The 19,344-nt window shown below is 41.7% G+C and overlaps 4 protein-coding genes across 7 annotated transcripts; 2 read left to right on the top strand and 2 right to left on the bottom strand.

The window, feature by feature from the left end:
* The first annotated feature begins 28 nt into the window (after nt 1–28).
* On the top strand, nt 29–2,621 carry LOC135486589 (trafficking protein particle complex subunit 5-like). Its single transcript, XM_064769507.1, has 7 exons — nt 29–99; nt 480–568; nt 847–973; nt 1,228–1,285; nt 1,548–1,607; nt 1,852–1,916; nt 2,176–2,621. The coding sequence occupies exons 1-7, from the start codon at nt 34–36 to the stop codon at nt 2,272–2,274; spliced, it is 564 nt and encodes a 187-aa protein (XP_064625577.1). The 5' UTR covers nt 29–33; the 3' UTR covers nt 2,275–2,621.
* A 944-nt stretch (nt 2,622–3,565) lies between these two features.
* On the bottom strand, nt 3,566–8,639 carry LOC135486268 (cell division cycle protein 20 homolog). Of its 3 annotated transcripts, none has more exons than XM_064768952.1 (10): nt 8,559–8,639; nt 7,760–8,046; nt 7,296–7,562; nt 6,941–7,072; nt 5,812–6,008; nt 5,425–5,519; nt 4,964–5,183; nt 4,662–4,787; nt 4,205–4,322; nt 3,566–4,050 (listed from the first exon to the last, which is right to left on the bottom strand). In XM_064768952.1, the coding sequence occupies exons 2-10, from the start codon at nt 8,040–8,042 to the stop codon at nt 3,869–3,871; spliced, it is 1,620 nt and encodes a 539-aa protein (XP_064625022.1). In that variant the 5' UTR covers nt 8,043–8,046; nt 8,559–8,639; the 3' UTR covers nt 3,566–3,868. The 3 variants fall into 3 exon arrangements, with proteins under 3 accessions (XP_064625022.1, XP_064625021.1, XP_064625023.1); XM_064768951.1 differs by lacking the exon at nt 8,559–8,639 and adding an exon at nt 8,153–8,414; XM_064768953.1 differs by lacking the exon at nt 8,559–8,639 and adding an exon at nt 8,391–8,398.
* Nucleotides 8,640–8,763: 124 nt separating this feature from the next.
* LOC135486494 (glutathione peroxidase 7-like) lies at nt 8,764–11,218 on the top strand. The gene is made up of 4 exons (XM_064769306.1): nt 8,764–9,097; nt 9,349–9,498; nt 9,864–9,978; nt 10,374–11,218. The coding sequence occupies exons 1-4, from the start codon at nt 8,816–8,818 to the stop codon at nt 10,571–10,573; spliced, it is 747 nt and encodes a 248-aa protein (XP_064625376.1). The 5' UTR covers nt 8,764–8,815; the 3' UTR covers nt 10,574–11,218.
* Nucleotides 11,219–12,477: 1,259 nt separating this feature from the next.
* Nucleotides 12,478–18,951, bottom strand: LOC135485913 (selenoprotein Pb-like). Of its 2 annotated transcripts, XM_064768294.1 has the most exons (6): nt 18,823–18,951; nt 17,719–17,939; nt 17,253–17,456; nt 16,807–16,942; nt 16,454–16,518; nt 16,018–16,157 (listed from the first exon to the last, which is right to left on the bottom strand). In XM_064768294.1, the coding sequence occupies exons 2-5, from the start codon at nt 17,922–17,924 to the stop codon at nt 16,498–16,500; spliced, it is 567 nt and encodes a 188-aa protein (XP_064624364.1). In that variant the 5' UTR covers nt 17,925–17,939; nt 18,823–18,951; the 3' UTR covers nt 16,018–16,157; nt 16,454–16,497. The 2 variants fall into 2 exon arrangements, with proteins under 2 accessions (XP_064624363.1, XP_064624364.1); XM_064768293.1 differs by lacking the exon at nt 16,454–16,518 and having other exon boundaries at nt 12,478–16,157.
* Nucleotides 18,952–19,344: the final 393 nt, after the last annotated feature.

The raw sequence follows: 19,344 nt of genomic DNA, 5'->3' as shown, positions 1-19,344 counted from the left end.
AAGGTCGACTGCGCATGCTCAGATAAAACAAACATGGCGTCAATAATCAGGCAAAAGCAGAGTATTCTTGACAAACCTCTCAATAAAGGAAAAGTAGAGGTATATATGAAAAAATAAGGCGCATTGACTAAAAGATAATACCATATGCTACACGGTGATACCCCATGCTAATGCTAGATTTCTTTTATTTACTTTGAAAAATGTCCATAAAGCTGTATTTGTCACTCTCACTGCCTTTGACTGGAGAAGTGTACCCTAAATTCGACAGGTCTTAAATAGCCTCTTAATACTCCACGGATTCTAACCAAACCCAAGAGTTAAACTGCGAATCAACAAGCCTACTTACTGTATGCTCTTTAAATGTTATGTATTATGTCGAAAATAATTCTGGTAGGCAGTGGTAGACTTGTTTATTTCATTTTAATGATGATGATATATTACATTGATCATTATTAATGATCATTGACATTGTTTTGCAGATTAACATTGGGACCTTTGCACTGCTGTTCTCAGAAATAGTACAGTATGCTCAGAATCGTGTGTACACAGTACCAGAGTTACAAAATCGGTATGTCACTTTTCTTTTCTTCTCATCTTATCAATTTCTTTCAACTGGAATAGGCTAGGCATACATCATTGTATTTATGATGTAAAGATTGTTTCTCCAAGAGGGTTGGTATTTGCCATACCTCTAAAGCAGACTGTGAAAATGCAAACATAAAAATACATCTCAATTTGTGATACACTTCCTTCCACGTTTCAGCTTGTCTTCTGGATCTGGAATGTGGAGGCAAATTAGATTACATTACAAATAGTATGTACATTGCAGATTTAATATTTTTTCAGGCTGTCTGAACTTGGGCAGCATGTTGGAGTCCGAATTCTAGATGTGGTATTCTTCAGAGAGAAAAACTTCAAAAGAGAAACAAAAGTGGTCAACATGTTGAACTTCATCAAGGGAAATCTGTGGAAGGTAAGACTATTATTTTGTTAACTCAAGGAATATTAAAATCTCATATCATACGTTCTAATCTGACAGAAGTAATTTTACCATCAACAGATATTGAATGAAATATCTGGTGTCTTGAGAATTCATTGCAAGGACCATTAAAACTATAACAGCATCCCAAGTTTTAATTGCAAAGGAGTTGGCTAAACATGTACATCTGTTTGGTTTACTTTTATAACCATGTAAAATGACCATACCGGGGGTATTTTGTTTTTCAGACTTTATTTGGAAGAGAGGCTGATATGCTTGAGCAGGACAACGAGGATGATAAAACATGTATCCTTTTCAAGATGAAGTATTAAATTACGAAAAATTATTTTTTGATTTTAAATGTTTTCAAAAAATGGTTGTGTTCCTTTCTGCCAAATTTGACCCAGACTCAGTTCGACTCTCAACAGTGTGAGGGGGGAGTCGAAGCTACCAGCTGAGCCTACAGCTAAGCACATTGAGGCTGCTGCTAATCCTGAATTTTTCCATAATAAATGAGATAATTTTTGCCGCTTTAGAACCAATGTTACTAACCTTGACAATATAACAGATTATATAATTGAAAAGGAACCATTAGTCAACAAGTTTATATCAGTACCTAAAGATAAAGGTAAGGCTGGTGAAAAATATTGTTTTCATATCAAATTATGAAGAAAAATGGGAATCCAGTAGTTCATGATCCAAGGTACTTCAGAAATTTTTACAAAATGGCTAAATATTAGGATATAAGGATATCAGGATGGATCTTCTGATCTACAAATGCTTTTCAGCACCCCATTAGCTAGGACCCTCCCCCTGACATCATTCATTCTTGATCAGGATTAATTCTTAAGATAATCTTGATCTTTCTGCAGGTAACCTCAACTGTGCTGCCTTTACTGCAGGAATTATTGAAGCAGTATTAAATGGGTGTAATTTTGTAAGTATTGTTTAAGTTCTTTTGTACTCAAATTGACCAATTATCAACTTATGAACCACCATCCACAAAGATGATATCACCTCCAATAATCATACCTTTTCTGTGTTATTCAGTAACTAAATGCATCATCTTGATGCATTTGGCTAAGCTGTGTTTGGTTAGAGATAAACTTGAGGTAAAATAATTCTCACCCTTATTATTATTATCACATTTGAGAACATCTTAATGTAGATTATAGTGAACCAGTTGTTTTTTCCAGCCAGCTAAAGTGACTGTTCACAGACATAAAGGAACAACTTACATGATCAAATTTGATGAGTCGGTCATCACCAGGGACAAGAGCATAGAAGGTCGATAGGGACCAACTAGTGGATATCAGGACATCAATGAGGAACCCACAGACCTGATCCATAGCACCTTATAGTGAAGTGAAATCATGATTTGAGTGCATTGCAAAGTGTCTGTTCTTCATTTGGGTGAACAATTTTGCGCTGAACTTGATAGTTTGCAATCAGGAAGTCATTTTTGCAAAGATGGCTTGGGGAAATTAGCCTGAATTTTTGTATGTAATTCTAGACATTTCTTATATTGTTCATGTGTGGTGTTTTAAAATGTACTTTGTCTCCATTGGTATTGTAAATCTGTGAATATGTACATGTATAGTACTCCTGTCTTTGAATATTAAAAAGATTATAAATGAACGAACTGCATTGTCTGGGTTTTTTCTGCCCCAACTTCATGGATCTTGTTAACAAAACTTCATCTCAACGCATGGATAATGGCAGTTGTCTTTGGTTCTGTGCCGGACGACTATTTGAAATTTGGTCAGCTGGTGTTCTGGTGGATGTCAAGATGATGAAGACCACAGTGATCTTTCTTTCTTTGGGTCACCGCTCTTGTCACGAGATGTAAGAGCAGCTGGTGAAGATCGACAAGCTCATCTCTCTACAAAAGTGAGGCTAGATGGACTGTGGAACGGCTCAGAGTCCATATCAATGGGCGACGACCGGTGTCCATCGTAAGCCACCTTTTCTCTGGACATAATCACACCCATCGGAGATGACAACCCTCTGGAAAAGTAGGAACCTCTTCCCCAACCTTCTGGTCCTGGGGTCTTTGTTTTACAAGATTCTTCTTGCCCTTCATTCAGTTGTGGTGTGGTGAACTTGGGACAGCTACAGCACCCTTAGTATGGTCACAATCAACCCTGGTCTTTGGGAAGATCTTTTGCACAGACTTGCACAGTCTCTTATAAAAGTCCTAATCAGTTGTGCATGCAACTTTCCGAGAATGACAGCTCGATGCGAAAAAAGGTTGTTGTGACAGGGTCCTTGGTTTTATGATGACAGGAGAACCTCAGCAGAGTCTTGTATCTCAATCTAGCACACAATAGTTGTGTTAATGTAATGACCTTAAAAAGGTCAAATTCCAGCACAGTTGGCATCGTTAATTTGACGTCGTCTTCACTAGTCTTGGGAGTACTCAGGGTTTTCCCAGATTGATGACAAAGACCACTGAAATACATGTATCATCTCTTCAGAGAGCAAGTTTGGCCCTCATTATCCTAGTCTCCTGTACTACATAGTAGAATAACACCAACACCATGTTACTAAATAATCTTTTTTTTCTCATTTATTCATGATCATCAATTAACAGTCCACTAAACAGCATAGTTTTCACATGATAAAGAAGTTAGTAAGACATGCATTCACAGAAATGCACAAATCATATTCATGCAATCTTTCAAGTCTATGATCCAATTGTGCACGAGTCCTTATCCTCAGCTTCACACTTGAATGCACATACAGTACATCTCCAGATTCCCGCAGAATAAAGCACAATGAATGCGCCATTGGCAAAGCACTGTCACTCAGTCTTGACACAAACTTGCATGTTTCATAAATTATTGCACTGTCTACACAACAGTTCAGGAATGTTTATCACATATCGGTCTAGAGCCTTCTTAAGCTCAATAATGAGTTAGGTTTCGTAGCGATTGTTTTCGTGCCCTTAGTTTTCTTCTCTTGGTCGACTGCAAAACATTTCCATAATCGTAGCGTTTCGTCAGCGGCTGCGGAGACCACTGTGGTGCCATCTGGTGACATTGCCATGTGAAGGACTCGCGCTGTGTGACCTGGAGAGGAACAAAAACTTGTTTAAAATCAACCGTTTTAGGAGTTGGATTGAATCAGCTTTCCTTTTTTCTGTTATAAAGTTCCCTGCTTGAACCGACTGAAGGAGTTCTGAACTCTTGTTGAACTTATCACAATGATCTGCAACCTACTTACCCTCTAACTCTGTGACTTTGGTCATGGTTGGATATTTCCAAATTGTTAGCTGATTCTGCGCGAAGCCATGGCTTGAGATCAGTTCTTTGTAGTGAGTCGACCACTGAAGAGCGCACACCTGAAATGGTATACAGAATGATAAATACCAGAAGGCCAATACTGAATGTGGACTGACACGAAGTGGAAGGTCGAGCTAGAGGACACTTCTCAAAATGGTAGTGAGAATATTCACGAAGTCTTCAATTTCATGGTCAATGAATTCAGCCTCTGTTTCGACAACATCTCTGGCTTGCTTATTCATCTGGGAGAAAACACATTAAAAGAAAACCAACAAGAAAGTTGCAAGTGGCTTTCTTCATTGAGCCAGGATGTCTTCTCGCACTCGCAGACAGAATACTCTGGACCACCCCACCCCAGCTTCCAAAGCCTAGAAATTGACTTTTTCAGTTATTCCTACCTGAGATTTGGTGTCCACACTGTTCAGACAAACCCCAGTGTTGCAGTTCCAGAAACGAATGTGTCTGTCTGCTGTTCCTCCACCACTAGCAAGAACACTTGGCTGCCATGGACACCATGCAAGGGCCTGGAATTAGAAAATCCACACACAATTAAAGAGACATCAAAAGGACTTTCTAAGTTCAAACAACCAACAATGACCTGAAACCCACACCATATCAACAATATATTCTAAGTCTTGTTACTCCCGTCCCAACTTTTTTAAAGCTTTGCCTTTATGAAGTATTAATTTCACCAGCTTACCTTCACTGCAGCCATGTGTTGGGTGAAAGTGTGAAGAGGACTTCCCGTGGACTCTGCCGACCAAATATTCAGAACATTATCGTTGCCGCCACTTCCGAGGTAGCGTCCATCAGGGGACCACTTCAAGCCACACACCTCCTGACTGTGACTCTCTAGAGATGCTACATGGTGTTCAGCAATGCGCACGTCATGATGGTGAATGGCGCCAGAGCGTGATCCACTGAAATGTTATTGAAAAAAAGATTAAATTTACATTTTGAAATCTCCATTGCTCTAGAGACAGTGCGTGACCGACAATGTTTTGACCAAGTGAGAGTCATAAGGTAAATTGATAAAGATGTGAAATAGAACTTCTCTTTAACAAAAAGTGAGTGTCCTTAATAAAGAGGGTTTCCTGCAGAGGTGTCAGCTAAAAGAGTTTTTCACTGACCATGTACTTTTAACACTTTCACATATCGTACCTGCTCAAAATAAATGAATTCCAGGATAGTGCTCCAATCCTTGAAGCTTGACTGGTCATGGTTCTCAAGCGCTTCTGTTGAGCTACATCCCAAAGCTAAACAAAAGAGACTTAAAAATCAGAATGAAAAGACACATTTTTCTTCAGTGTTAATAGTGCTAGAGTATCACTGCAGTATACTAGGACTGGACTGGTAGTGGTACAATGGTAACCTGGAAATCTTTCTTTGAGCATGGTGATGCTTACATAAATTTTTTTACAATTCATGTTGGATATCTAATTCTAGTTGCCTTGGTACCAAACTGCCACACAAAGAAGCTCACATCTAATTTGAAGGACTGGCAACGACAGAACAAGGTCTTCCAATTTCCACTGTCTCTCAACTAACCTGAACTTCAGCACCACTGGTCCCCACAGCCAGATAGTTTCCTTCCTTGATCCACGCCACAGAGGAGACGTATTCTTCACTATTCTCCATCTGGAAAAGCTGGACAATCTCTCCCGAGCTGGCATTCCAGATGTACACAGCAGGCCCTAGAGCAACCGCCAGATGGTTGTTGGCGGACCAATCCAGAAGGTTTAAGTCTGGAAATAAGATCACCAACGAAAAACAATTAATATAAGGACATTTTTAGGAAGCATTGTTTTCTTTATCCAAGGCCAATCATCAAAACAAACAGAAATTGGAACATTCTTAAGCCTGGTCTACACTAGCAAACATTCGCCAACAATTGTTGGCCAACATGAGCCAACATCATGTTGGCGAATGTTTGGGGACCCGTCCACACTATCAAACACAGGCAAACATTGCCAAACAAGTTTGACTAAGTTTGGCCGTGTTTGGCATGAATTTGAGGGCAATTTGGAGGGAAAATCAATCATTTCTCTTCATTTTTTCTTTAAAACAATGGAGAACCACAGGAAGAAAGCATGCCTAGGTGCTTCAGCAGCAATTCTTTCAGTTGTGATTAACCCCCGTCGCCGCCGCAACTGACAAAAGCCATACTTGTGGAAAAAGCATGCATGAGGCCTATCACTGCCTCCTTCAAGAGTTAATGGCCTCAGACTTCAAAAGCCTCAAGAATTTCCTGCGGATGGATGAAGCTTTTCGTATTCCGAAATTAAGTGTTCAATTTCTTGAAATTGCCATTCTCTATCTTTCATTGAGACTGCCATTTTGTCCCAGTAGCTCCATCACATGATCCAAATCTGTTCCCTGATTGGCTGCTGATTGCCCAACACCAACCAACATGTTGTTCAGAAGTAGCATGGCCTAACATAGGCCAACATTGGCCAACAAGTTGGCTGATGTTTTCACTTGTTTTTGGACCCGTCCACACTGGCAAACAATAGCAAACATGCCTCTGCAACAAGGCCCAACACGATGCTGGCGAATGTTGGCAAACATTTGTTGGTTCATGTTGGCTAGTGTAGACCGGGCTTTAAAAGATGTTGGGTGGCCAACATGACGTATCTTGTATCATTTTATAGTTACAGTGTGTTAAGACGTCACTTACAATAATCATCCAGGATGTCTGGAGCATCAAGGATCCTTTCTGGCACCTGGGGTATCACTCGTGTTGTCTTCCTTACTGAAGACCCTGGCGTCTTACTCTGACTGTATAATACTCTCATGTTGTTTAGATGACCTAAAATAAAAAGACATTAACGGTCATGATTAAAACTAGGGCAATGAATAATAGATCTAATCAAACTTTGCCAACTCTATCAATTTACAAGAGTGCAATCTCCTTTGAAAGTCAAAGAACTGAAGGGAAAAAGCTAACTAAGAACACTAATTGTCCTTGCCAGAAGATTTACTCCAGTAGAAGGTAACCCACAACACAAGAAAAGTTCCAGTCATACATGTACCTTCAGGTGCCTGCGGTGCCTTCTTTCTGAATGCCAAGATCTTCTTATCCAGACAGTCCCCATTGAGATTGTCCGACATTGCTTTCTGGAAGTGCAGTTTGGAGGGGCTGGTCAGCTCTGGGTCAACATTCTGATCATTGCTGTGGGTCATCTTGTAATGGCTGATATCCATTGTCGTGGAATTTCGGCTTGGGATAAATCGATCGGCACCACTTGCACCTGGTGTTTTTGGCGTCTTGCTTCCACGACCCGGGGTCTTCTTTTTCCCTGAAATTCATTAAAAAGACTGATAGTGAAAACATCCATTTCTGATTCCATCATTCCACTACCTTGATTCATAATTATATCAATCTCAATTAACTTTTTTCCTGGTACATCAGTGATTCATGTCTTTTTTCCCGTACAAAACATTGTATTTTTTCTGGTGACCAGTTCATTAAGTCATTTGACATAATTATACTAACCTTTTGGTGTTTTAAATGTAAGTCCAGAAGGAGTCTTTGACTTGTTCAAATTGCCACTGGACATGCTTGAATTGCTACTTGAGGATTTCATTGGTGTCTTTGAGGTAGATATGCTTGTATTTGAGACTGAACAGTTCATGGACCCATTCATTAGTGATCCATTCATTGAGTTTTCAGTCATCTTTCGTTGCCATCTCATCATGGGGCCCTTTGATAAAGGTGCATCAAACTTGAGCAAACTGTTCATGTCATTTTCAAGGTTGAAATTCGCCATCCTTTTCATTGAACTGAAGAGAAAAGAGATAAGACAATAATAAGATTGTACATAATCATAATGCACACATTTGAACCCAAGTCTAACATCAGCGCATCATGAAGCAATGACTCACTCACTAGGCTTCATTCAGGGGCCTGTGCCTGTGGAGTGTGGTCTCATGAAAGGCATTGCCTGCTATCACTTATCAGCGCAGTCTACATAACGACGTCATACAGCCTGCACGACTGATGAATGAATGAATAGTGACAATTATCCAGTCTCTAAGTCTAAGTCTACAAGGGTCTAAGCCTATTCCAGTGATACTAAAGGGGGAGGGATGAGGCCAGGCCACTGCTAAAAAAGGTGCCTGCCCACATCCGATAATTGAAAGCACAGGAATTTCGCATGGTAATCAACCAAACCTCACAAAACTTGCGGGTTGGTTACCTTTTGTCGGACACATCGAATTTTACCTCAATCTAAACGACAAACGATTATTCTATAAGGCTAAATCTAATTCCTAAGTTAGGAAACACTCAATACCTTGTTTTGGTTTTAGAAAAGCTTGTATAAACCAGTAAATTTCACAAAAACACGACAAATTTGGATTCGGCAGGATATTTTGAGTTGGAATGGGTATTTAATTTTGCCGCGCCTGCGATTGGCCGACTCCGTTCGATCATTGGCCTCTGATTGGCCAATTCAAAATATGCAACGTCACCAAAACAATTCCACGTGGCCGGTGCTTTATATGGGCTAATAAGCAAATACATTGTTTCTCTGTGACCTTTTCAAGAAAGATGGAGATGATGAATTCCTATCCGATTTTCTTCCTAATTTTGGGCATCTTTGCTGCTTTGTTTGTAGTTTGTTCTTCTGCAGAAGACGCAAACATTGAATATGATTCTGAAGGTAGAACAAGAAGAAAGGCAAAAGCCTGGCCACATGCTGATCACACTGGAGAATGGCTTTGGGATGCTGAGGCCAAGAAATGGTATCTTCCTAAACACATAGACTTTTACTCGTTCAATGTATCTGATATATCTGGAAGGGAGGTGTCTCTTGAACAATATAGAGGAAAGGTAAGGGACGAAACTGGGCCTACCGTATATGAATCGGCCTATGCATGATTGATTTGTGAAGTGCTGTTGTTTCTGAGGCGGGAAATTCAAACTTCAGTATTTATATTTGGGGAAATAATATGTAATCAGTGATCAAAACACAGTTCCCATTGAGTAGCCCACAGAAAATCGTATTATGGTGGCCTAAAGGCCCCAAAGTCCTTAATTTCATGGTGCCTAGAATCTGTATATTATATATCGTCTTTTTTCAGGTTTCAATGGTTGTGAATGTTGCCAGTGAGTGTGGGTGGACTGATAATCATTATACAAGTCTTGTGGAATTGCAGAAGGAATTCCATCCAAGTGGCAAATTCAATGTCCTGGCATTCCCCTGTAATCAGTTTGGGGGACAGGAACCTGGAGTAAGTGAGGTTTTGGTCCGATTAGAGCATATTCTTTGACATGCCGGTATTGCATGAAAAGAGACAGGGCCTCAGCTTTTCAATCCTTGAAGAAATTTATACTGATGAGGGCACAAGTCTGGCTTTACTATTCAAAGATCTTATGTCAAGACTTGGTCTAAAGCATACTAGAGACATGTCTGCCGGGCGTGTCTGTTTGGCCAATCATTCTGGACCTGATAGTTATCGTAGTAGAATTTAGTGTCACCACACTAATAATCAAGTAATGATAAGTTTTGTTTTATCCAGAAATGAATGAGATAAAAACAGGTTGGCCTCCACTATTTCCATGAGCAGTCTCTTTCATCTGATCTATCATTTTGCAGAGCAATAGTGACATCAAGGACTTTGCCATTAAAAAGTATGGAGTGAATTTCCCACTCTTTGGAAAACTTGAAGTCCATGGTGAAAACACTGCTCCGGTGTTCCAGTATCTCAACAGTAGGTGTTACAGTCCCACTGCCAATTTTGTTGTACTGGTACATGGCTTATCAATACTTTGTTGCCTCGCTTCCGAGACAAAGACATATACCCAGCTCGATTTAATGAAATGGAGATAACACAAGATCTAACCTGCCAATTATTGTGACATCCCAATCTTTTATATGAGTCATCCACATGCTCCTCTCCCTTGCATGATACCATGCTACTTGAGTCCTCATATCAACAGTGTTTTCTGTAAACTCTTATTAAGAGCCAATTGGTTGCAGCACTACCTCTGATCATGCTCTGATGAGATTACCGTATAAAAAAATCTTGAAAGTTGTGACAGCTCCTGACTGGTTTTACATTAATAGGTCATTTGTTTCATCAACGCTTTATTAATCTCTCCACAGAACATGGTAAGAAGACACCAACATGGAATTTCTGGAAGTGGCTGGTTGATGCAGAAGGGCAAGTCCGAGGAGTCTGGGAATCTCGCTTTCTACCAAGTGCGTTGAAACATCTCGTTGTTCAGTTGGTCAAGGAGGCCAAGGCATTAGAAAATCCGGAGGATCCGAATAACCCTCATGGCTTTCATCATGGAGAATTATGAGACATTAGAAAAATGCAAGAATAGATGTGATTTATTCATATCAGTTCATCAACCTAGTTCAACTGTTGCATGCTTCATATATTTATCACTTCACACATAATCTGACATTTATATATATATTTATACTCACTTACATCAAGATGAAAGACTAGTCGTTATTCATTCTTGCTAAGATCAGCAGCAGCCATTGCTGGTTAGATATGTATCAAGTACATGTGTACTTAACATGATAAGTTTGGTGCTGATAAAGTGGACCTTTGACATGGATGAGACATTGTCCCTTACAATTCCATTCGAACCTGATTGTGACGTTGTCTCTTGTGTCCGATTGTGACATCGTCTCTTGTGTCCATCCAAACAATAATCTCATAGTGTAATCGTGTATTAGTCTTCCAGTTGGATGGACAAACTTAACTTTAGATACTGAATTGAATTATTGCTTCTTCCATCACATTTTAAAGATTTGGACCTCCAGAGCTGTCTTTGTTCAAAATACAATATAGACCGCAGAACAAACCATTTGAGACACAATATTTTTATTTCATATTTTCTACTAATCTACACATGTTATTGTTTTATAAATGTATAATCATCATGTACTTTTCTTGTGTCCGTCATAAGGTTGATACTCTTTTTTGCTTGGCACAGAATAAATAGTTACATATCTTTGAATAGTTCTGTTGCATTCAGTGTATTATGGAAGTCTGTCAACAACCAGAGATCATTGGTTTTGTCCTGTAGCTGCAAGAGAAGACACTGGGCACACTATAGCATCTTTCTGAATTGGTGTGCTGTAACATCTGTCAAGAGCCGCCCATGTCATTGACATCACACAAGTACGGAACCTGCACAATGCTAGACAAGGTGGTCCTTGTCCAGACTTGTCTCAGACCAGTGTTTTAGCCTGAAGGTTGTGATTGTCCCTGCCGTCCTCGGTGACGGTGAAGCAAGGGACTGCAAGGTGGAGGCAGTAGCTGACATTGACCTGGATGTGACAGTGAGTCTGAGGTTTGCTGTCCTCGACTATACTCTTGGTCAACGAAGCAGTATGATGTCACATGGACTGCCTCGAGAGTTGAGTCTTTGGGCATCGTTTTTGATGCAGACAGCCACTTGCTTTCGTCGTTACTGAGTCTTTGGGCATCGTTTTTGATGCAGACAACCACTTGCTTCGCACCTGTGTCCTCTAGGGAACAACTGTTGTCTCCGTCTCAATGAGGACGCACCTGCAAGTGGAAATGAAGGGAACGCATCCAATCGAATTCGCATTGCAATGCGACACCAGAGCTGAGACAATTGCAAGGACGGTTTTTCTTCATGTGTCGTAATATGTCGTGGGCAATAACCATGGCGAAACTGAAAGAATCAATGACATGGCGATAGTGTAACTTTCCATAGCTGCACTCCAGACGCAACGGACTGGCCTAGTCTCTCCCCAAAAGAAGTCATATAGTGTGAGAAGGATGACCAATTGTCTGCCTCGGTAGTTTACCTGCAGCAGACACTCTGTTCTGACGGTCATTGGTTAGCAGGACACTGTACTTTTGCTGACGGTAATTTCTCCAACGAAATTGATCTCTGTGATCAGGACACTGCTAAGGACACCATTCGTCAGACCTACTTACTTATTCCAAATATGAGCTTTTAAAGTTCTTTCGTGATACGTTGCCAAACGAAAGACACGTGGCGCCTATTAACCGAATTCCTGTCTCTGTGATGGATGATGTGACAGAACATTCGAGAGCCGTCTGAGTTGGCTTGGTCAGACGCTGAGAAGATGAAAATGGAGATCGAGAGGATGAACTCTTATCTGATTTTCTTGCTGATTTTGGACATCTTTGCGCTTCATTTGAAATTTGAACTGCACGCGCAGCTGAAGAGCGAGAGACCCACAGAACATACCATTTTGAGACATGATATTTTTATTTTGCATTTTTTACAAATCTACACATGTTACTGTTCTATACACACACAACATGTTTGCTTCCTGTGTATGCCTCCTAACAGGAATAAAGAGCATGTTAATACTCATTTAAGCTTGGTACATAATTCTGTTACATTCAGTGTATTTTTGAAATCGTCTGAGTTCCAGGGACATACAATCTTGATGGTTAGTGTTCCAAAGCTAATCCAGCAGAACAGTTCTTCCGATTTCCTGTTGAGCTTTCATTGAGGAACCCTAGTCAGTTCAGACTGTTGCCCCTGTAACTCAAACAACCTCCCAAACACCTTTCATAATCCTTGCCATTCCAGGGCATCTGAATGAATTTGACACAGGCACGCCAGGACAGAAAAATGAGACACATCCATCTCCGTGTAATTAGGTGTTCCTGATTTAAGTTTCTTTATGGATATTTGACCTGTTCTATGTTACATTTTGAATAAGCTATAACATGATAGTTGGTCATTTCAAGAATAGATAAAGACTCTTCTTTATATATTCATGGTCACATTACCTCATTTAATGGTAAGGTTGTGATCAAGTAGTCAGTGTCCTTGTCTAATTCATTCACATGTCCTGTAACCACCCCCGATCCTTTTTTGTAAATACATAATTTTTTTGCATTTTAATGGCATGCAAAATGGCTTAATCAACAAAGCAAGGATTGATACGAAGCTCTTCAAAATAAAAGCATGTTTGACCAATGAATAATCCAATGGACATGCTATCAATACTCTGAGTTTGGAGAGTGCGTCTTGTCCTTGGAGACTATCCTACGCATCTAAAAGCAATGCTACTACAAGCTAATTGAAAGCTGAAGGAATGCTATTGCTTCAAATTATTTAGATGAAAAATCAAATTCTGGAATCCAAACTAAAAAAATTAAATGTCGTTGATAAAGATATCTGGGTTTTTTACATCAATATTTGTCCCCCACCCGCAGAAGTGAGGAATATAACTGCTGTTTTTGGACGAAAATTTGCAATATAAATGTTCCCTTTTTCCTGTTGCATATCTACAGTTAATGAAGTTTGTTACCTTGGTAACAGTACTTTAAACAATATCACAGCAGCTTTGGCAGCTTGTCAGATCTAGGTATAAAACCGATGGAAGCAGACGCGCAGAGCAGCTCCTGCCACGGTGGTTGTCCTAGGTTGACAAAAATTGTCTTGGGATATGAATTTTCATAATATGACACAAATGAAATGGCTGGAAAAACTAATTGGAGCAATTAGTCCAAAATTTGGCACAAAGTTCACCAAAGGCATGGTCGTTCCAGAAGAACATGGTGTGGAGAGAGTATCTCTTGAGCACTATTAAAGAAGCATATCTGCAACTAAGTTCAAACTAGCTACTATGTACAAACAGTGTTCAAACCACGGAAAGATTCCTGTCCCAGTGTCGAGATCGTGCACGTTGTTCCAGTAACCGGAGACCAGTGGTTTTGTCCAGTTACCTTCATTAGCTGCAGGAGGAGACACAAGGATAGAGCGTCTTTCCGAGGTTCTCTGATTGATTTATGATTTGTTTACTGTAATACCTGTCAGGAGCCGTCATGACCTTAGTGGTTGTGACGAATCCTCACAGGTGCTTCAATCACGAGCTTTTGAAAGTGAATGAAACCAGAAGGAATGGACTTTGTTATGAGGCTTTTGTTGGTCTTGTGCCTTTGTTCTTTGTGAAAGGATTATGTGGAATAATTTGACAATTGACCCTCTTTCAAATTAGTGCGAAACGTTTTGCAACAGAATAGATATACAACAATGTGTACTTCATCCACGGTGATGGTCTTGGGTCGCATTGCTCTGATTTCCAAATGGTTTTGTTCACTTACAAAGCTAGTGTAACAATCAATTAAAATCAAAAGTTTTGAAGACCTTTCTTCTACAAAAACACCCGAGAAGCTGTCTAGTTAGAATTAGACTGTCCTCATTGTCACTGTCACCTCTGTCCCTGCTGTCACTGTCACTGTCAGTTCTGATTCCGGGGTCGAGTAGTAGACCTACCAGTCACATCTTGGACGTCACGTCATTGTCACCTAGCTACATGTAGTGAAAGGGCATCCCCACACTGTCAGGAATGCATCTCTCTGTTTGCCTGTCACCGGCAGTTTTGCTGGAGAGTCTGCTGACTATTATGTCCTTGTCAAGATCAGTCTTGTCTCAGACCAGTGTTCGAAGTTGAGGGCTGTGACTGTCCTTGTCATCCTCACTGTCAAGAGGCTGATGTACCTCATGAGCAACCCTGGGACGCCTGGTGTTGTCACTGTCAAGACCGTTGCCCCTGACCTGCACCTTGTCACTGTCAGCTCTTGAGAGAAGGACTGCGTACTTCAGACTGTCACTGTCACAGCTGGTTACCTCCCTGACCCTGTCACTGGCAGTTGCTCAGTGAGGACGTTCGTCACTGTCATCGACCTGACTGAGTATGTCACTGTCATTCAGATGATTTCTGAACGGCCTGTTCCTGTCATTGACATGACTCGGTATCACTCCGTCGACCTGGTTGACATTCTCATCTGCTTCTGACCTCAGGCTGGCACAATCAGGACCTCTCAGAGAACCGACCAGTTGCTCGTCACTGGCACTGACCAATTGATGTATTCTGACACTGTCAGGTCTTCCCAGACCCATGTCCAGACTGTCACTGTCAGTTAGACGTGGTTGTCGGCCCCTGCTGTCATTGGCAGGACTCGGAGTCACTACGGCCTCCGGGCTGTCACTGTCAAGTGCTTCCTAAGGACCGTCATTCTCAGGTTCTCCGTCCAACTTCATCACCCTGACGTCATCGGCAGTTCTGGAACGACTTGTTTGGTCACTGGCAGACTTTCCCCTGACCATGTCCCTGCTGTCACTGTCAGTTACTCAAACCATTGGCGCTTGGTCACTGGCAGCTACTTCCGTCTCCCCCAGTGCTTTGTTGTCACTGTCACTGAGTAGATGGTTGTCATTGGCAAGCAGATTGTCCCAGGTCATTCTTTGATCGACACTGTCAGCTCTGTTGGACAGCGCTGTGACCTGATCGTCACTGTCACTGGGTTTGCCCAGCCTGGTCTTGTCACTGTCAGGAGTCTAGAGAATTTCCTCCTATTTGTCATTGGCAGGACTCGACGTTGACCCCACCTGTCTGGCAAGATCATTGAGAGGTCGCGGCAGCTCTGTCCTCACAGGGTCAAGAGATCACCGGCGATACAGCCAGGTCAGATGTCAATCAAGATCACTTGTTCTTGACCTCTGAACCTGACAAATCGCACATGCACCTTCTGCGTGATCTCCCATGTCACCGACACTGTCGCCTGATAGCCTCGTTACTGTTCTGTCAGGTGCACCTCTGATGGACATTGGTGCCCCTCTGATTTCAGGAACATCGCCTGGGTTGGTCCACATCTTCCTGAGAAGATGCAGCCCGACACAATCACCTAAACCTTGTGTCGCCTGCTGCCAAATCAGTTTGATTTTGAGCAGATGACACTTGGGTACAGTTGTGACGTCACTGTCACCGGCGCTGGTTTCCTTGATTGTCTTTGGTGATTACTTGGTGACCTTCTTCGACCTTCACCCCAATGTCAATGGGATGGCGATGACGCAATCTGTGTCCTCCAGGGGTGCGATTTCTCTCTCGGCCACGACTGTGATGACGAATCTGAATGTGGAAAGAGTACATCGCTATATACGAGACACCAGCAGAGACTAAGGATTCTTTCTCAAGACAAGGGCAGCATGAATTGGTGAATCTAACGCAGCTAAGGATTACATGCCTTCAAATACATCTGTGATGTCGGAACCTATTTGTCCTCGCAACTGCCATGACTAATCATTGCAGATGCGCCGCCAGGGACAATGTCACAACCTAGTCATACGGAACCCAGCTGATAAATTTGATATGTTCGGTCATTTTACAATTGGCCTTTTCAATCCTCCATGAAATCTCATGCATACCTTTCTTCATGACACGTCACAACCATTCCAGTTCAATCTGGTGTTTAATTTTCATCACCGTTTGACTGCCAAAAGGACAAAACAGTCCATTATGACTTTTCCCGAAATGCCGAGCCAGGTCTTCGATTCAGGTGAAATATTTCGTTGTACATCACTAACTGCTTGTAGGCATGTATCGGCAGAAGCATGGACGCAAATTATATCAGTAATGCTGTGTATGCTTATAGAATGCGTGGGACCATCTTAACCTAAATAGTTTATATGCTTGATAACTGTCCTTATTCGAGTTGAGGACATCAACTCGCCTAAATGGCCTTGTATGCCTCAGTAAAACATAAGGACAAGTTACTTACCACATCGTCTGCGGTGTCGTCGTTAGGACAGTCACCACATGGGTTGTCGTAATAGGTTGAGATGATGGCCTGCTGTATGATGGGGTAATGGAGAGAGCTCTGCGGGAAGGGGATGTGGTATGTTAGGCGACCACACCTGAAAATAAAAGTGGTGTATGTTTAGCCAAGGTTTTTCCATCCTGACAAACTTTCTTGCAGAGAGGCACTATAACAGTCAGGACGCAGCTAGTGGATCGGTCTCGTCCCTCTCCAAGGGGAAGACAATGTTTAAGACGAGACGACTGGACTCTCTCAGGAGTCTGGTCAATGTTAGCCGACATTGTCCATCGGGGTTTCCTATCAATGATTCTCGAGATGATGCATTATTGTTGCGACATTATTAAATTCCTCTTCTCTTGGCTCGTCTTGGCTATCTCATCTGGGCGATTTTCCCACTATCGTCCTACCTGTCATAGACGAAGAAGTCGTCTTTCCCCCCTCCGAGGATGCTCCAAATGTCGTTACTGCTGGTGGCCTGGTACAGAGGGAAGTTGATCCTCTGCCGGAGTTGGTTAACCGATGCCCGCGCATGCCAAGGTTTGGAATTGACCGTCATGAACAAAATGTCGTCCAAGCCGTGCCTGACATAGTGCTGACGTAGGGTTTCCAGCCTGAAAGAAAAGTCGAGTTTTCAAGTCTCATGTTTAGTTTGCACAATTAATGGGTTAGTAATACCAAAACTTGCTATTCTGACAAACAAAGGCGCTGTCGCGACCTCCTTGCAACTAGTTTCCGACGGATCCTGACTGAGTTCACAGTAAAAGTGAAATTGACTGACGCCAGAGAAACAACCCATCCTCACAGACTATGTTGGGACAGTTGCGACGTCATTATTGGGTATTCGTTTTTTGAAAGGCATTATTTTCGACTTACCCCTCTGCCTGCCGGAGACAGAATGATCAACTGGCCTGCAGCAATGCCACCACTGTGACATTGCCGCGGTTCATCTCCATGGGAGACTCCTGCTGAACGCTCCACTCCGGCGGGAACTGGCACCTCATCGGTGCCTCTGTCGTCTGCCCCACTACCACCGCAACCAGGCTGAGGAGGGCAAGTAGGGTGATGCCCATCCTCCCCATGGCTGGGGGTTTAGTCTGAAAACGAACAGGGACAAAATGATAATTTGAAACCATTGATCAAGATTATGACAGCTTTTATGGGGCATACTTCAATTCTTCATGATCATACCGTTTGTTTTTTTCAGATCATTTCATATTATTTCAATTATATTTAATTGTCCGAGACGCAGATACAGTCACTCAGCAAAGTCCGGATATCACATTCAATAGGGTCATGGTCCGGATAGAACGGGCCATAGAAATGACTGATAACAGAATGTCAATCTAATCTCTCAGATTATGAAATAGACAAAGACAACGAGAGAAGACATTTCGAAGTCCACTTGGCAGACGATTTTATCAATACCAGCATTATTAATATCGATTATACAGTACGTTAACGATAATACTGAAGGACAAATTATGCGGGGTCAGCGCGTGTCGTCTTCAGATCAGTTTGCGGATTGTGAATTGTTACTGCCAATTCGAAATAAACGGATGTCTACTGTAAAACCAATTAGGAGCTGTCAAAACCGCAAACGCAGTCCTATGATATCTGACTGCAGTGCTGAATTACATTTCTTTCTGGCGGGTCGCGGAGACATAATGAATGACGCAGTTAATGCGTCTTGTGTTTGTGACAATGTCTCAGAACTCCTTGGTTTTCATACTGATTCCGTAATAGCCCACAGCTCCGTTCTCTTTTACATGACGATAGGTCCTGATCGAGAATCAACCCCGGGAATATAACGGAGAGGCGACATCTGATCTGACATGCAGGAGCTAAGCAAAGATCCAAGAAGATGAAGATTTGTCAATGATCATAATGATGATCGCGAATGATGTCAAAGTCTCCCTATCCACGACAATGCACAAAAAAGACCGATTTGACAGCAAAAAGTATCGTCTCTTGACTTACCTTTCACTGTCTCAGTTTGTCCCTTTGCCCTCGTCTTGGGCAGCTCACGAAATAGAGAGAAAGTTCCAGTCAGTTGCTCGTCAAACTGACTTCTGATATTTCTAAGCGTATTTCTAATCTATCATAATAGAAAACTTTGGCCTGGCGACCTAGTTACGATCAGCTGATGAATGTGATAATGGTAATTTGAGTGATATGGACTCATTGCTGAACAATCGCGCATATTTTAAAACCAATTGTCTCAGGTCATATAGATATTGTGCGTTTGACGAAAAATCGGCCTATCATTTACAGCAATCTATTTGAGTTCGACCGAAGCCACTGCTATATGAGTATCAGAGAACGGGTGCAGCTGACCTTCCCATTTGCGAGTGATGTGCACATACTGTCTATCACAACCTCGAATGAAGACAATGTCACCGTCAGACAATACAAAAAGTTGTCAGGACAGGCTAAAGATAATGGGTGATATGAATAAAGACTAGCAAATGCTTTTACTTCAATTTTGTACAGAAAGGCCTG

The sequence above is a fragment of the Lineus longissimus genome, chromosome 4 (genome assembly GCF_910592395.1).
Source record: "Lineus longissimus chromosome 4, tnLinLong1.2, whole genome shotgun sequence".
In the NCBI taxonomy this organism is placed as follows: domain Eukaryota; kingdom Metazoa; phylum Nemertea; class Pilidiophora; order Heteronemertea; family Lineidae; genus Lineus; species Lineus longissimus.
Note: the sequence above shows the minus strand (reverse complement) of the source record. Positions and strands in the feature narration are given on the sequence as shown.